General features: G+C 38.3%; 1 protein-coding gene across 2 annotated transcripts in view; it reads right to left on the bottom strand.

Moving 5' to 3' along the window:
- Positions 1 to 1,060: 1,060 nt before the first annotated feature.
- ALDH1L2 (aldehyde dehydrogenase 1 family member L2) overlaps positions 1,061 to 18,787 on the bottom strand; it is a 31,089-nt gene continuing 13,362 nt past the window's right edge. For both annotated transcript variants that reach the window (XM_070947814.1, XM_070947815.1), the window contains 15 exons: positions 16,780 to 16,871; positions 15,092 to 15,236; positions 14,355 to 14,474; positions 12,665 to 12,792; positions 10,941 to 11,091; positions 9,467 to 9,537; positions 9,239 to 9,344; positions 8,484 to 8,571; positions 8,119 to 8,212; positions 7,420 to 7,519; positions 5,843 to 5,941; positions 3,804 to 3,969; positions 3,142 to 3,247; positions 2,186 to 2,385; positions 1,061 to 1,116 (listed from right to left, as the gene is read on the bottom strand). In XM_070947814.1, the coding sequence (XP_070803915.1) occupies positions 1,061 to 1,116; positions 2,186 to 2,385; positions 3,142 to 3,247; positions 3,804 to 3,969; positions 5,843 to 5,941; positions 7,420 to 7,519; positions 8,119 to 8,212; positions 8,484 to 8,571; positions 9,239 to 9,344; positions 9,467 to 9,537; positions 10,941 to 11,091; positions 12,665 to 12,792; positions 14,355 to 14,474; positions 15,092 to 15,236; positions 16,780 to 16,871 (1,722 nt within the window). The remainder of the gene's footprint in view (positions 1,117 to 2,185; positions 2,386 to 3,141; positions 3,248 to 3,803; positions 3,970 to 5,842; positions 5,942 to 7,419; positions 7,520 to 8,118; positions 8,213 to 8,483; positions 8,572 to 9,238; positions 9,345 to 9,466; positions 9,538 to 10,940; positions 11,092 to 12,664; positions 12,793 to 14,354; positions 14,475 to 15,091; positions 15,237 to 16,779; positions 16,872 to 18,787) is intronic.

Raw genomic sequence — 18,787 nt, 5'->3', positions numbered from 1 at the left:
CAAGTAGTAAATACATTCAAAACCTGGCATGGTTGTCTTCACAAATTGTATTAATCCATGGCTTTAATCATGTCTTGTTGCATAATTCAGAACGGTTGTGTTCAAACTTTTTCCCTGAATCAAAACTTAATATGTATTGTATGACTTAGAGCAGTAGCCCCCAACCTTTTGGGCATCAGGGACCAGTTCTGTGGAGAAAAGTTTTTCCGTGGACCTGAGGGAGCACAGTTTTGTGTGTTGCCTGCGTCCCGTGGTTGGGCCGTCACTTTTTTTGCATGGACCGGTTTCTGACATGTCGTGGACCGATGCCACAGACCGGGGGTTGGGACCCCTGACTTTAGAACATTGTAAATGTATTAGAGCGCGAGAGAGATTATCTTACAGATGCAACACTAGGTCATTAAATACTACAGGACATCCAAAAAGCATTTATTTAATGTAATTGGCACCCACAATTAGAGATCACATACAACTCATTGGCAAACAGATTACAAAATAGTTCTACTTTTTATTTATTTATTTATGTGAATAACACAGATGTTCAAATCTTTATTGTACAGATTCATAATAAGTGCACTTCCTTGGGTACATAAACATGTTTATGGTGAACTGGTTTTCTGAGTTTAGTTCAAATATGCAAAATGTTTATTGCAGGAAAAAAGTATGATGCTGGTGTAAAGTGGCCAAGACCCCAATGGTTACTGAGGACAAATAAAGAAAATTATAGCATGTTTCCAACTTAAGTAAAAGGTTCATAAGAGACAAAAATATCAGAAATTTGATGGTTTCTAGATTTCTGTCTCACCTTCATTTAGCCCTAAATGTCAGCAGATGGAGGAGAACATGATAGCTACAGGAAAAAATACCTTATGATCACAGTAATCCGTAGTAAGTGTTGAACTCCTCTGAGGAATCCCATTGTGAATAAATGCAAATGTTCTTAATTGGATCATTGCACTGAAACGCTGGCATGTTCACACCAGGAAGCATTTTCTACTTTGTTGTTTGTAATCCTTTAGTTGGCGTGGGTCAGAGGAAGAATGGGGCTTGGCTGAACTGTTCAGTATTCCACAGTTACAGCTTTCGTTCTCAGGTACTCATTAAGAGCTTCTTCACCTAAAAGGAATAAGGAAGTCTGCGGTAGTTGGAGTGTCCAAGGGTGCAAAGTTCCTCACATTGCAAGTGCTTGCAAAAAGCAAGGTAGAACTCAGAACCAAGTAAACCCTCAGTATAATGGAAATTGGTTTAGTAGAAGGCAATACAAGAGACAGCCTTCTCTAGGTACCAGTTAATATGGGCAGGGAGAGGACAGGGAAATTAGGAAGGGTGGACAAGCCAATGTGATATGTCCATATTGCATGTTTCAGCTCCTAGGAGGGGAAGGATGAGACTGGGAAGGCTCTGGGAAGATCAGGCTGGTGGGAAGTACTCTGGGGAGGTGGCTAGAAGATGGAACATATTACCAAAAAAAATCCTGTTAGTACTATCCATGCTTGCATTTTCTGTTTAAAAAAATGATACTTAAGGTAGGCAATTAATTGCTGGATAAAAACATGGCCATTAAACAATTAATTGAAGAACTGGTACAGGATTTCAAGCTTTGAAATTCAAAGCAAAGGTAGGCAGACAGTAGTCCATGGACCAATGTGGCCTCTCCAGATCCTATTTTTGCACTTGTCTGAATCCTCCCACCTTCTTGAGAAGATGCTTTACAACAGATCATTAAGCCTATATGTCTGGCTCTCAGGGAGTGAGTGAGTGAATAGGCAGAATTACAGCCTTGATCATCCAAGGATCAAAGCCATTTTTTTTTTAAAGTGCAGCTTAAGATGTTAAAAGATTGCTTCGACTGTAAAGGAATCCTGCATTTTGCAACAGGTCCTAAATTCCATGTTCTGTCAGGCTGAAATTTACTGTATTGGATGTGTGCTCTGATTTTAAGGATAAAATAGCACAACTCTCTTTCAAATGCATTTTCACAATTGCTCCATTACAAAACCCACATTGTACTAGTTATAACAATCAATATTTGTTGTTACACTACAAAACCCTTCGTTCATGTTTATCATGTTGATTCAGAATAAGAGCCAAAGAGTTCTGGAAAGTGATAAATTTCTTACCTTTAATACATGTCACTTTGTAAATATAATTGGAGTCTAAAGAGAAAATATGAAGTGCTGCTTACCTAAATCTTTTCCAAAACCAGACTGCTTGAATCCACCAAATGGTGCTGCTACATCAGTTTTGTTATACGTGTTAATAAAAACAGTTCCAGCTTCCAGTTTGTCACTGACATATAGTGCTTTACTTATGTCTTTGGTGAAAACACCTGAAGCCAAACCATATTCTGTTCTGTTGGCTCTTTCTAACACTCCATCAACATCTCTGTGGCAATAAAGAAACATCTAAGATATTGACAGCATAAAACATACCAAAGATGCTAAATTTATCACTCCATATTATTTTTCATCCTCAGATTTTGTAGCATACATTGTGTGGTCATATTGTGCTAATTCATAATAAAATTTATTTCAGTTCAAGCATGTAATTTAGGAATTGTGGTTTATATATCTTATTCTATAACTCTGGAATTGCAAACCAGCCATTGAAATTCAATTGATTGAAATCTGGTTAAAACAACTCTGTATATCCAATCTGATATTTTTGTGAACTATTTTAGAACTTGACTAGAATGTATGTAATGAATATATGGATATAACAATGATATTTAATCCACAAAATTAACAATTGCATGATTCTCTAGGAGTCTCTGGAGGCTGGGGACAGCAAAAAACATCACTTCCTGTCCCACCGGGAGTTGGGAAATGGGCCGTTTCAGGCCTCCGAGGGGGTGGGAAAGGCTGTTTTCACCCTCCCCAGATGCATAGAGAGGATCTGGAGCCAGGTGAGAAAGAAAAACGGGCCTTTCCTGGAGGTAGGAAACAGCCCAGAAGGTGGGCTGTTTCCAGAAGGCCCGAAAATCAGCTGGCCGGCGTGCACATGCATGCCAGAGCTGAGCTGGCGTGCCCACTGATATGGCTACGCGTGCCACCTGTGGCACATGTGCCATAGGTTCGCCATCACGGATCTAGGGTTTGAAAAGCTGCAGCAAACAGCAGCATTAATTGGAACGGAACCTACCCATCTTTGAACTTGGAAATGATCATCACTGGCCCAAAGGATTCTTCATGGGCAATATGCATGTCATCCTCAACATTGGTAAATATGGTAGGTTCCATGAAGAAGCCTAATGAAAAAAAAAAGGGTAGTTATAAATCTCTATCATTTTCTATCTTGATACATGGGTCATAGGTGATCTCACTGCATTATATATATATATATATATATATATATATATATATATATATATATATATATATATATATATATATATATATAAATAAATAACTTGGCTAATAAACAAGGCCTTCAATTTTTAGCCAATTGATTATTTTAACAAGAGCATCCATTCAATATAATTTTAGTTTCCAAACAAGGGTGTCATAGATCATTTGGAGCTAGGTTTACAGTTTCTGTTGTGCATTTTATGATCAGTTGCCTTCTTCCTCTTCAACACCCCTTCCTCTACATGCTTTATAATTACTTGACTCTTGTGGTACTGCTATGACTGCAGAAATAAAATTGAAGAATTAGCTATTCTAAAAACAGCAACAAACATTTTGGTTAGGGTTAGGGAGCTGAACTGGGGCAACCGCTTGCGTGCCCACAGAGAGGGCACACTGTGCCACCTGTGGCATACTTGCCATAGGTTTGCCATCACCGCTATATTAGATCTTACTTACCTGGTCTACATACTTGTCTTCCTCCATATAATAAAGTTGCTCCTTCTTTTATTCCAGTTTGGCAGTACTCCAGAAGCTTTTCCAAATGTGCTTTGTGATTTTGAGGTCCATGGTCTGTAGCTCTATCCAGTGGATCACCTATTTTCATCTTCCGGGTTTCTTCCACCTAAAGATTATTCAAAGAAAGTAGGGATTAAATAGTGTAATATACCAGCTAAAATTTTACAGATAATAATACAATAATTCTACAATATTTAAAACAATGCCTAGATTATTATTTTTAAAGTTACAGTAGAAGACATTGTCCTCTCTTGGTTCCCCTTATATTGTACAGAGCCCTATATGGAAAGAACAAACATTCTTGAGGGTAGACAAGAACAAACTTGAATTATAAGATGGAGGAAGGAGACCATCGAGCAAGGAATAACATTAAAGGACGATTTGGCTGAAGGATCCGACTTCCCTTATACTACTTGGAGGGCCCTGAATAGTCGACAGTTGGAGTGACTAATGTAAAACCAGTATGCTTGTGTGAAGGCTCTTAGTGGATAACAACACGCTATGTTATCCACATAGAGAGACACAGAGCTTAGCCCATCTGCTGATATGTCGGCTACTACCAGAAACATGTCCCGATAATGATTTATTTTTTGGCCAACAACAAAGCCAAGAAGGTGGCTTCCTTCTGGCAGTTTAAAGTTTGATCTACACACAGAAGAAGTATAGAGTTGTGTAGCAGGGGTGAAATCCAACAGGTTCTGGAGAACCGATAGCGGAAATTTTGAGCAGTTAGGAAACTGGTAGCGGAAATCTTAAGTAGTTTGGAGAACTGGCAAATGCCACCTCTGGCTGGCCCCAGTATGGGGTGGGAATGGAGATTTTGCAGTATCCTTCCCCTGCCACACCCACCAAGCCACACCATGCCCACCAAGCCATGCTCACAGAACTGGTAGTAAAAAAATGGATTTTACCACTGCCGTGTAGTATGTGACAGCAATATGGAGGGGTTGGGGTTGGGTTTTTTTTGCTTTAATTTATATGCCGCCCTTCTCTGGAGACTCAGGGCGGCTTACAATGCATTAAGCAATAGCCTTCATACTTTTGTATATTTATACAAAGTCATCTTATTGCCCCCACAATCTGGGTCCTCATTTTACCTACCTTTGAAAGGATGGAAGGCTGAGTCAACCTTGAGCCTGGTGAGATTTGAACTTGCAGTTATTGCAAGCAGCAGATGTTAATTACAGTGCTTTAGTCCACTGTACTACAGACTCTTTTTTTTCCCCTAAACCTCAAACCAAATATAAGGAAATGGTCTGGAATTCTTCAGATAGTGTATTTCACATTATAATGCCCATAACATAACATCTGATGCTGAAGCAAGCTGCTAGCGTATCAGTAATTTTTGCTGGTGGGCAGATCCATATCCATCTGTATCCAATGAAATGGAAGTAGAAACTTCTGTAGGACCTGGTCAGCAGAGCTTGAAAAGTAATAAAAGTTGCTTGATCAAAAGTAAACAAACCTGTAACTCTGCCACCTCAGAAAATCAATGAACACTAAAAAAAAATAGGGCTTCGCTCCATTACTCGTATTTTATCAATGAAAAATATTGCAACTACAAGTAGTTCTCAACTTACAACCATTTGTGTAGTGACCATCTGAAGTTAACAACAGCACTTGGAAAAAAGTGACTTACAACAAGCCAGGTGTTTGGCAATTTGCATATATTTACTGTGGTTTCAGCATCCCAGGATAGCGTGATTGCCTTCATAGCCTTCTCAGGCAGCTCCTGACAAGTCAATGAGGAAAGTCAGATTTCTTAATGACCACATGATTAATGGAATAATTCACTTAGCAACCACAGTCAAAAAAATTGATAAAAATTAGTAAAATTGGGCAAGACTCACTTAACAACCACTTCAGTTGACAGCAGAAATTCTGGTCCCAATTGTGTTGTAAGTTGAAGACTACTTGTACAAAGCAACAATAGGTACAGCAGAATTATTTTTCAACATCGACTCTTAAAAGTTTCTTACCACTCTTTTAACAAATTCATCATGAATAGATTCCTCAACAAACAGTCTACCAGCTGCAATGCAATTCTCTCCTTTGTTGAAGAATACTGCTCCCATGCCCTGAATCGTAAGAAAAAGAATATTCCATTTTTGGTTTGGTTGTTTTTATGGATGCCTTGAAATCTTTTTCTTTTTAAAAACTTCTCACTCGGTGGGTTAACAAGGCGATAATATGAAGCTAAATCTCAGTCTCTCTTTGTGTAGCTCAGCTTCTCCAACCTAATGATTTCCAGATGTGTTGGACTTTAGCTCCCTCTGCTGTCAGGAAACACTGAGTTAAATTGTAACACATCTGGAGAGTGCCAGCTTGGAGAAGAGTAACATATCCCATCAAAAACGAGAAAGGATTTTCTGCATATAGTGGAAGCTGGAGGACATAAAAAAAGTTATGGCCGATAAATCAAAGACTACAGTATGCAGTACCCAATAAATTTATTATACATATTTAGTAACTTAACAAAATTTAATAATATAAAACAGGCAGTCTTTAGAGCTAGATACCTTTTCTGAATTTTGAAAGCCAGGGAACAACTGTGTATTCCAGGGGTGTCAAACTTAAGGCCTGTGGACCGCATCTTGGCATGCGGGGTGCTTAGATCCGGCCTGTGGGACAGCCCTGGAAACTGCGAACGACCAGCCCGCAGTGCCTCTGCCAGGGAAATGGCGCGCAGGAGGGCCGAGCGTGGCCCTCTCGAGCTCCGTTTTCCCTGGCAGAGGGCTGCTTGAGGCCATCGCGGCTGGAAATGGATGTTGAGCTGGCCATGCCCACCCTGGCCACACTCCCCCCCCCACTCCTGAGGTCAAACACAACCCTCAATGAAATCGAGTTTGACATCTCTGATGTATTCAGATAGGCTGCCATGAAAAACCAGCCTTTGCTGAGGATGGCTGGTCCTAAAATATTAATTTATCAGAAAGTGAATCAGCCTTTCAAGATGTTCTTTACCATCCCAGTTTTGCATAGCCAGAAGCATCGCTACAAATAAATCTGATTCTTGAGGCATCCTTTTAATTTTTTTAAACTACATTTAGAAAATGTCAAATAGTACAGGGAACCTAAGGATCATCAAAGAGGGGTCTGTAGTTACTGTGCTGCTTATCGTTAAAACACACTGTCTTTTAAGAATATTGAAATATGAATACTGAATATTTAATATTGAGAACTTCTTTCCTCTGGGACTAATTTGTAGACCTGCAAATAATATGTGGGCTTAAGCAAACAGTGGGTACATCAAGAACCAAAAAGGAAGAAACCACCAATTTTCATTAGATTTCTTTCTCTCTCCATCTTTCTCTTTCTGCAATCCTCTGCCTAATTCTCTTCTGATCTTCTCTCCAGCCCAAATGGTAGGTATTCCTATGTGCATCAATTGCTTGAGAAGGATTTTAAAATGTAAAAGGCTCATGTAGTATGGTAAGAGCTGGAGGTTGCACACTCTTTTCCAGAACACTAGTAAAAAAGGCACAGTGTAGTAAGGGACATTTTAATGATACTCTTTCTGAAGAAAATCTTATATGGAGCTTAAAAGCTTATTTACCATTCTCACAGCTTTGTCAAGTTCACAGTCACTGAATATGATCAGTGGGGATTTTCCACCCAGTTCCAAAGAAACCTTCTTCAGGTTACTGACAGCACAGCTATAATGAATAAAAACGATAAATGACAGAAGTCTGAAAATCAAATACCATTTTCCTCATTTCTTAGTGATATTAAGACATATTGTGGTATAAAAATTTTATTATATACTTATTTTGGTTATTTCCCCAAAATAAGTTAAATAGTAATCATACTTAAACTATTGCGTTGGTATCTTGACATTTTTCTCTTACTTTGACTAGATCCTAGCTAAATTTGCCAAGGTCACTCAACTTGTAGTAGCAAATTTTGGAATTTTGGAGTATACAAAAACAGGGAAAATACTCACATGAGCAAGTCTGGTTGATCCAAATCAATATCAATGTTTAACTCAGTATTATTCTGGCAATGCTGACTATCTAGATCAGGGGTGTCAAACTGGCAGCCCGTGGGCCAGATGCGTCATGCACAGGCCACTCCCACCCCAGCTACAAGAATGGGAAAAATGTCATGACGGCAATGTGACATGGCAAGTTTGACACCTGTGATTCTAGTTGGTAAATGACACAGAGATTCTCAGGTAAAGCAGCATTCATACAACTTCCCACTGAGCAAAAGTTAAGATCCTGCACTGAGAAATATTATGAAAGGAAAGGATTACCTTTTCATGATATGTTTCCCAATTGGTGTTGAGCCAGTGAACCCAAGTTTACGGATGTCTGGATGTTCTGATAAGCGTTGTCCTACTAAACCACCTACATGACACGAGAGATACAAAACCATGACTTTTACTGAAACTGTGAGCTGGAGATTTTGAATCAGAATGTTGTTTAATGCTCCTGTACCTCTTTCCACCTGAACTACTCTTTGAACCCAAGCTGAGGCCCTCTAGACATGTGATAATTACATATTCCATAATTCCCAACTGTTGGCCATGTAGACTAACAATTCTGGGTCTCATACTCACAATACATCTGAAGGGCAACAGGTTAGGAAAGGCTATAAATATTTATACTCCCACTGTACCTGAACCAGGTAAAATATTGATAACGCCTTTAGGAAATCCAGCTTTCACAGAGAGCTCTCCAAATTTCAAGGCAGTCAGCGGAGTTACCTAAATAAAAACAATTTAATTTAGATTATAGAGATACACCATACACAGGTTTTCATAGAATGCATTTTAATTTCATTATAGTATCCCCTGCAATAAGTATGTCCAGATGTTACTATGTCCATTCACTTATCTTTTGGAGTTTTATTACCTAGGTTTGCTTGTATGAATGTAACTCACAGAAAGATCTTCTGGAGAGTAGCCAGGCTATAAATATTTTAAATATATAACTAAATTCCCATTACTGTTGATAGCAAGGTGCCTCTGGGCACCAGGTTGGAAATGTTGTTGTACTTTAATGCTGTTCACAAACATTCTATTTTTAACTGAGCCATGGTAGCACAGTAGAATGCAGTATTTTAGGCTAATACACTTTGATCCTAATTGGTTCAAGGTTGACTCAGCCTTCCATCCTTCCAAGGTGGGTAAAATGAGGACCCAGATTGTTGGGGGCAATATGCTAACTCTGTAAACTACTTAGAGAGAACTGTAAAGCACTATGAAGGGCTATATAAATCTAAGTGCTATTGCTATCTGTGCTTTTCCATTAAGGCCCATAATGGATTAACCATCTGGTTAAAAGACATTCTACATCTGTATCTCTGACAGGCTAGAACTGCCAGCCTCAAGGAATGCTATATTCCAAGGCATCTACGGCCATTGATGTTACCTGTGCTGGTTTCAGAACTAAAGTATTGCCAGCAGCCAAACACGCCGCACTCTTCCATGCCAGCATCATCAGTGGATAATTCCATGGAATAACAATAGCACAGACTCTTCAGATTGCAGGGAGAAAATAAAACACAAAAGCAAATTTGAATTTCAAAACACAAGAGAAGCATTTTATGAGTAAAATTAATCGGAGTCTGGTTTCATTAACAAACACAACGGATCTTACCCTAAGGGTTCTTTTCTGGTGAACGTTAAATTGTGGTTTGGTCGTGCTTGGTTTATTGGAATGGTAGAACCCTAAATGAAAAAACACTTATCCTTTTTTTTTAAATGACAGTCATGACGAAAGCGGCATCAATTGTATCATCACATGTGTCTGAATAACCTGTTGGCAGTTACAGAATGTCTCCTAAAACATCCCAAATGCTGATAAATATACATGATAAAAATACTGGTAGTGAGGAAGCTACATGGACATTTTCTACTATTATCTGTGTCTGTTCAGTGTAGGATTTCCCCCCCCTCCCCGATAACCCTGTATACGAATCAGTTTAAAAGCAGTGTTCTTTTCATTGAACAAAAATTGTCTTACCAGAACTGATATTTTTATTTTAAAAAGTAATACAGGTAGTCTTTGACTTACGACCACAATTAAGCCCAAAATTTCTGTTGCTAGGCAAGATGGCTGTTAAGTGGGTTTTGCCCCATTTTACCATCTTACTTGCCACAGTTGTCAAGTAAATTACTGCAGTTGTTAAATTAGTAACCCAGTTGTTAAGTGACTCTGGCCTCCCCATTGATTCTGCTTGCCAGAAAGTCATAATAGGGGATCACATCACCCCGGGACACTGCAGCCGTCATAAATATGAGCCAAACATCTGAATTTTGATCATGTGACCAAGGGGGTGCTGCAAAGGTCTTAAGTGTGAAAAACAGCCATAAGTCACTTTTTTCAGTGCCGTTGTAACTTTGGATGTTCACTAAATGAATGGTTGTAAGTGGAGGATTACCTGTAAGCATTTCACACACAACTGCTTACATAAGACAGGAGTTGGTAAACTATAAATCAGGCTTGCATTTGGCCTTTCATGAAAGTTCCCTTTTCATGACCCCCCAAAATCCACTCCAACCATCACTACTGAAAACTCAGGATATACTGTAGTTTTCCATCTTTAAGCAGTTTTTAAAAATTGGCACTTCATAAATGTCTCCCTGGATTGCAGAAATTAGCCCACAAGCAAAAAGCATTCGAGATTTCTGCCCAGTAGTGTGATATGCCATTTTGGATAATTACCCATAGCCCCATTAAGTGAAATGCTTGCTATCATAAAGTTGTTCAATCTTAACATAAGGATAGGGCCTGGTTTCTCAGAAATGAATTCCTATTTCTGAGAGATTAGCATTGTTTTTGACTGCCTAATTCAAAAAAGTGGACTTCAGCTACTGGCCACCCCATTCAATCCTCGTCTGAGTTGCTTAGAAACTCTGCTATTGTTCTGGGTTGGGCTGCCTTTATCTTTAGCAAGAATTTAGGTCTGACCCACATAATAATTCTGGAAGAGAATTAGTCTTTGAGGAAGGCAAACCTTAAGTAGTGCATTTTTACTTTTCTCTGCACTAATTCTTTGAAACCATTGAATTGTCTAAATAATGTCACATATAATACTGAAGACTTGACATCATCTCAAATATTAGCTTGCCTGTATTTTGTCACACCATCCAGCAAAATATCGGAATGTTTGCACTGACATTCCTACGTGGGTCTTCAAAGCTAATGTGTACACAGCTCCTGAGTCAATAGCCTCTATGGTTGCCAGCTCTTCTTGATGTTCTTCCATCAGATCCGCAAGTCTTTCAATAGAATCACAGACAGGAGAACAAAAACACAACATGACATGTTTTAAATGGCACGGTTGGAATTCATGCTGAAACTTGTTACTCTGGAAAGTAAGCTCACCAAATTTAAATCACATGAAAATTGTGCATGATTTGAAGATCAGGGCATTTTTTTCGGCAATAATTTGGAAACCAGGGGTGGAAAAATCTTTCATATTTTGATAAGCCTGCTCTGTACATTACATTAAGTCATGATGAGGCTGACTGATTTTCAATATAGTGTTATTTTTAATCTCATTTTTATGTCTTTTAATAAACCATGATTGAAAATCAGTTTGATGTGAATGTAGCTTCTAAGAAACAGGAAAAGAACAAACAGACAGTGCTATATGATATTAAATTATCAGGGAAAATCTAGGGACCTTAGAATTAAACCTATTTAAACCTGGGCAACCTGAAGCTTACAAGGTTGCTGTAAAAATAATGTATTGAAGGAGTAGAATTCACATACAGTATATCATCTTGACCTCCTTAGTTAGGATTCCAATCATTTAAGTAATTAGTACATGAATAAGCATCACATTTTAGCCAGTGACTTACAACGTGAAAACTGTCTCAGAACACTGGTTGCAAGAATATTTCCAAAGATATTTGCACATTTTAATGTCAGAGATGTAGGGAATGTTTAAATGGACATTATATTTAATTAAATTTTAATTAAAATAAAATACAAAGTCAAATTAAATTTAGTTTTCTCCTGGCCTAGATGTTTTTACTTTATGCCCTTCTACCTAGGAGCTGCTCAGAAGCCAAATGCGGCCTTTAGTTTGAAAACTGCTGTGTATCCTTTAAAATAAATCATACTATGGATACAGGATTTGGGGTTACATGACATTCAAATTTAGAGCCAGTTTGGTGTAGTGGTCAAGGCACTAGGCTAGAAAATTGGAGACCACGAGTTCTAATCCCATCTTAAACGCAAAGCCTTGGGCCAGTCACTCTCTCCACCCCTAAGAAGGAAGCAAGAGCAAACCACTTCCCAAACACTGCAGGGAGTAGATCAGGCAGTCATCAGAAGTCAAAAACTAACTTGAAAGGAGAAAACTAAAAATTCATATTTATATTGTCTGTTTCCTTCAATAAGGTTAGTGATGGCTAACCTTTTCCGGACTAAATGCTCAAAGTGCGTGTGCGTGTGTGCAAATATGTGTATGCGCGCCCAAACCCCCAAAATGCAATGCACACGCAGCCCCCTGCATGCACCCTGCCCCCCCGCGCATGCACACTCCCTGCACGTTCCCCCCTGTGCATGTGTGTGCGGCCCCCCCTGCACACGTCCAGCCCCTCACACATGCGTGGCAGAGACCCGAACACCAGCTGGCCGGTGGGAGGTCTGCGCGCATGCACAGCAGAGCTGAACTGGGGTGACAGCTCATGTGCCATCAGAGAGGGTGCTGTGTGCCACCTCTGGCATGCGGGCCATAGGTTCGCCATCATGGGTCTACACTATCCAACTGGAGATATTATGATAACAGAGTAAACAGAACAGAAATAAAAGTAACAATATAAGATGTTCTGCATGCCATACCTGTACATTAATTGTCCTCTTTCTCTTGCATTCATCTTTCCCCATTCACCATATTCAAAGGCATCTTTTGCTGCTGCCACAGCTCTGTCAACATCACTCACCGTAGCCAGTGACACTTTAGCAATCACCTTACATAAAGATAAGAAGTTGCTAACTTAAAAAACCAAAAACCAACAGCTTTATTACCTGGCTTAATCCTAAATGTAAGAAATGTGGAACTATGCTGTTGGATTATTCATTCTTGGCTTCTCTATCTTGTAGGAGCATTTATATGCTTAGCAGTGTGTTTGTGTGAACTAGGAAATCTGCCTATTTTTCTCAGAGGAAGCAAAATTCTGAGTCTGCAGATAGAACTAAATAAACCAAGGAAAATACAGGTCAGGCTTGTTTAATTGCTCAACTTCAAGGGAACCTAAGTCAAAGCATGTTGAGTTCTATGATTAAGCCAAAATTTCAAAGAAATGTAATTAAATTCGACATCTGAACAGAGCTGCTGGCTTTAATGACATGTTTTGTTCAGTTCATACTGCCAGAGTTCTCTGATTCTACAACAAATCACTTAGTTTTGTTTTGTTTTTTTTTACAAAAATTATGCAAAAATCTGCTTTATACTTTCAACACAGGCTACAATTTCCTCGACTGCCCAGTATTAGCATGACTCAAATTAATTAACCTTAATCTTTAAAATACAAACAAGTAAACTAAAGGGGTGTTGAATATTTGTTACTCCTTCCTATGTTATTATTAGGTCTTCAATTAATATCTCCAACAAACAGAGTTGGTAAAATAGCAGACAATTTTTGGGATATTAACTATTATTAATTTCAATACATATCAACTTTTTCCAGATAGATACTTTTCTGATGTGCTGGAACACCAAATATCAACACATGTATTTTGAAATTCTGGCAGTGTAATATCAAGAACTGGAAGATACTAGAGCCACTTCCAGATGATCATTTTTACCTTTGTTGCCTAAATCTTGATCATAGCCCAAGACTTTTTGCTGTTTCAAGATTACAAGAATCTATGGGAAAAGTACATTTACTTGGTTGTCAGCTTGCAATCCTGGCAATCAGTAATCAATCAGCTTGTCCTTCATAACTGATTGATAGGTACAGAAATTCTCAGTTGAGAGATACTCACTTGTTGTCAGCAAACAGTTGAGCCTTGAGCTACTTCCCTCCCCTCCCCAGTTTTATAATGGAAAAAAAACCCTTTCTACCAGATATTTCTTATTTCCCTGATGGTGACAGGTTGTCAATCTGATTATGCATGCAATCTGATTATCCATAGGAGGGAGATGAAATGTCACTACAGAATCACTAGGCAGAATTGTCTCTTAGATACTCGCAGGCAACATTGCAATATAAATTTTGGCATCCTCTTCATAAGGAAAAGATGCCTAACTTACAAATTATTACATTTTGGATCTTTTGTTTTGGCATACCCTCTAAAAGCCACAGGAAATGCCCAATGCAATGCAATTCATCAAAATGCAGCTATTTTTAAGCAACATTTGCTGCTTATATTCTGCTTTTGAAAAAATAATAATAAAGAAGCTATGTATAATAATACTATATACTAATACTAATAATAATATAATAATAATAATAGCATGTTATGATTGCTAGAAATATGAATAGTTCGGGTGGTGGGGGGAAGCATTACTGTATCAAGGTTTACTCACTGATCCATCTGTTGGATTTATAGAGTCATATGTGTTTCCACCTTCAGCATTTACAAATCTCCCATTGATGAAACATTGATACGGCATCTTTATAGTCATATGGTTAATATATTTTGAAACCTAGGACCCAAACAAACGATTTGGTTTAGCAAAGTATCGTAGAAACAATGCTTTCCTACATAAAACATGATGTGTAACAAGCATATGTTCTCCAACTGATTATAGTCCAAGTACGGTAGTTGCATTGAATGCAGTCTTCAGATTCCATCACAAGGCAAATAGTAAACACTAATTTTCCACAACTGCACAAAAATATCAAAGAGCCAATTTGTAATGGTTAAAAGCATCAAGCTATGTACCAGGAGATTCTAGTCCTGCCTTAGGTGTAAAGCCAGTTGGGTGACCTTGGGCCAGCTACTCTCTCTCAGCCCTAGGAAGCAAACAATGGCAAATCATTTCTGAAATCTTACTAAGAAAGCTACGGGGCCTTCACCAGGGAGTCACCAAGGGTCAAACTGACTCAAAGTTACACGTATGCACATATGCACACACTCACGCACAAATATTTGCTGGCTTAATACATTTCAACCACTGAACAAATATATACAGTACGTAACTGGAAAGTACTATGATTTTGCTTATGATGGAATTATTTAGATTGTTCAGTATTTATTACCGATCTGCTGCCTAGAGTATACCCAAATGTACATACAATAACATTTTAGAAACCAGCTCACATAATCTATCTCTAATTCTTCCTTGTCTTCTCCTCTGTGCTTTCTGACGACCATTTGAACAAAATCACCAAATTTGGGGGCCATGTAGATATCTTCATTCTGAAGTTCAAGTCCAGCACATTTTTGCTTGATTTCTTCAATCACCCTTAAGATATAGAAACATTGAAAAAGGAACAACTGGTCACGTCCAGAAATGGATAAAGAATCATAAAGCTAGAAGGGACCAAGGGTGGGTTCTACTTACCTTTACTACCGGTTCGCAGCAGAGCCGTGTGTGTGTGTATGCTCGGTTCGCTCGTGCGCGTGCTCTTCTGCACATGCACAGAAGCTTCTGCGCATGTGCAGAAGTGTTTTGATGACGCTGGGGTCTGTGGGCGGAGCCTCCCGCCGATTTTACTACTGGTTCTATAGAACCGGTGTAAACCGGGGGCAACCCACCACTGGAAGGGACTAATTCTGCTGTGAAGTTTCCGAAAGATGCCCTAATTAATTCATGAGCCATGAGCCAAACTTCAAAAGAAATACAGTCATTTATTAGGAGCACCATTTCGGCAATATTCGGATGCAGTTAGAACTAATCCCACGTAGATTTACGTTCCTCTATGACCCTGTCTCTCCCCTCCTCCCTGGCCATGTCATAAATCACATTCTCCAATTAACTACTTTGGCTGGCTGTGAAATCCAACACCCTCCTACTGATTGCAGTAAGAAAGCATGTATGGAATGAAGCTTCAATTAGGGAAATCAATCAGCTCTATCAGTTCTCCCTCCCTCCTGCTCATGGCAACTTGAAAGCTTTGCAAGTTGACATCTGCTTCATGCAACCATCCATATTAAAGAATCTTTAACAGATGATTGTCTAACACTGATCTGGTTGAAAACGTTTTTTTAAAATTGCGCTTTGGAATTTATTGTTCTTCTATCCCCGCCTGGTAGAAAACTTAATGGGATAATAATATATACCAAAGTTTTCCCACCCCTTCCCCTTTTTTTCCACAACCTTTGTCTTTGAATTGGCACTTTGGAACATGACTGTTTTAAATAAAAACATTAACAGATTAATCAGAATTAACAAATAATTCTGTTTGTTCTGAGTGATAAAATTGCTTACTGGGACTACCACAGGCTGGGCTAACAGGCAAGACAGGTAGTCCTCATGTAGGACCACAATTGAGCCCAACATTGATGTTGTAAGAATTTATTAAATGTGTTTTGCCCCATTTTACGACATTTCTTGCCACAGTTGTTAAGTAAATCATTGCAGTGGTTAAGTGAATTTGGCTTCCCCATTGACTTTGCTCATCAAAAGGTTGCAAAAAGTGATCACATGATCTCAGGATGCTGCAACGGTCATAAGTATGAACCAGTTGCCAAGCATCTGAATTTTGATCGCATGATCACGGGGATGCTGCAAAGGTTGTAACTGTGAAAAGCAGTCCCCAGGATGACCCCAGGACACTGCAACTGTCATAAATATGAGTCAGTTGCCAAGCATCCAAATTTTTAATTCGTGACCACGGAGATACTGCCACAGACATGAGTGTAAAAAATGGTTATAAATCACTTTTTTCATTGCTGTTGTAACTTTGAACGGACACTAAATGTGGACTATCTGTAATACGAAAAGTCAATTTTGTTTTATGAGATGCCCATAATGCTCTTCAATATCTTAGAGAACAGTGAATTACCTAACCACATCCATCGATGTTGCTCCAGCTTTAAAGAAATCAGTGGTGTCTTCAATTTCAGCCACGTTGCTCAAAATTCCCTTCCAAATGGACTGCAAAAGATGGAAATATCCTGAGACAATGACACAAATAACCCAAGCTACTAATAAGGTACACAGTCTTAAAATGAGCATCAAAGAATCTTAATCTCTCTATTATGGTACCTATACTCCTCACCATGAAGCTGGAGGAGCAGGAAGATGAAAAACAGGAAGGCTTTGGAACAATGATTCATAACTATATGCCGGGCCGAGGATGTGATGTCTGAACAAATTTAAAAAAAAACTTTGAAAAGTTGTCCGGAACTTATTTTGTATGGAGAAAATAACATTTTTCTTCAGACAGCACAAGTAACTGTGAAATACAATATCAAAAGATATGGTGCTTGCAATTATTCCCAATTATTTTTTTTAATCCAACTAGGATATATTATTATATATACTAGGGTTGAACTAGTATCTATCTATACTAGGGTATAGATTTGATCTCTCAGACATGATGCAGTCATGACATAAGCCTAAAATTGAAAATCAGGCTTGTCAGATGCTACATCTTTTCTATCCTGCTCTACGGAGTGGGGAGTTGGTCTCTGAAAGAAAGCCACTTGAAGAGACTAGAAGCATTTGAAATGTGAATTTACAGGCGGCTGTTACGTATAAGTTGGGTTGACAAAAATCAGAAATGAGGAAGTGTTAAGCTGTCTGGGAAAGCCAAAGAAAATCATCAAAACCATAAAAAAACAAAAGTTAGAATATTTTGGACACGTGATACAATACCCAGAAAAATATGGCATACTTCACTTAATCCTTTAAAGAAAGATTGAAGGCAAATGAGGCCCAGGAAGAAGAACATCATGGCTTCAAAATTTAAGGGACTGGTTTGGACAAAACTCAACAGCATTTTTTTGTGCGGCTGTTGATAAAAATAGGATCACCAACATGATTGCCAATATCCACTGACCAATATGGCACAAGAAGAAGAAGACATGATGTAATAATACCCGTTTCCAACTGCATTTTAAGACAGCTTCATCTTTTCCTGCGACACAATCCCAGGGAAAAACACACACTGCCTTAAAGTGTTTGAAAAAATGTACTAAATCTGTGCTCCTGCAAACTTCAAAGCATTTTGGGAGGATAAAATCTGAGATGCTGCAAATTCCTAACAAATTGATTTATTTGGAAAGCAAAGTTTTTTTCCAGGTATTGTACAAAGATTAAAAACCTTACAGAATATATTATCCTAAGAAAGTTCCTCTCAGGAGGAAAATCATTAGTTATTAATCAAGTTGTTCTATGATGTTACCTTCATTTCCTTAAAGTATGTGCCTAACTAGCTCTATGGTTCATTGTATTTTAAAATATTTACTTTCTTGTAATTATAATCCAATTTGCATGGTTCCCAATTTGCATACAAATCTATACCATTCACAAAAATTCAAAGTAAACAATATTTATTTTTATTTTATTAATTTTTTGTGCCATCCATATCCCCTGCAATATGACTCTGGGTAGCTTAATAAATAATATTATGTATAATATTTATATTACACAATTATACGAATATAAATAATTTGACACAATAAAGGTCAGTCCTACCAGAGGAATGTTCACACATAGCCCCAGACCAATGCCTGTGGAAACAGTTCTGGTTTCATGACTCTTTTGAAGGACAGCAGAATTGTCACCACACAGACCACAAGGGGAGGCAGTTCTGAAGGCAGGTGTGAACACAGAGAAGGCATCCTTCCTGATTCTAAGATAATAATATTTAACTGAGGGGACACAAAGCATGCCAATCCTGTCAGATCTTACAACTTGTATACCACCCAGTCACCGTATATGGGAGTTGGGTGGCATAAAAATTTAATAAATGAATAAAATAAATGCATTTATTTATTTATTTATTTATTTATTTATTTATTTATTTATTTATTTATTTATTTATTTATTTATTTATTTATTTAAAA

This window comes from Pituophis catenifer, unplaced genomic scaffold, assembly GCF_029215685.1.
Source record: "Pituophis catenifer annectens isolate HBS135680 unplaced genomic scaffold, rPitCat1.0.hap2 SCAF_7, whole genome shotgun sequence".
Taxonomy (NCBI): Eukaryota; Metazoa; Chordata; class Lepidosauria; order Squamata; family Colubridae; genus Pituophis; species Pituophis catenifer.
The sequence above is the reverse complement of the archived record's forward strand: the minus strand, read 5'-3'. Positions and strand labels throughout refer to the sequence as shown.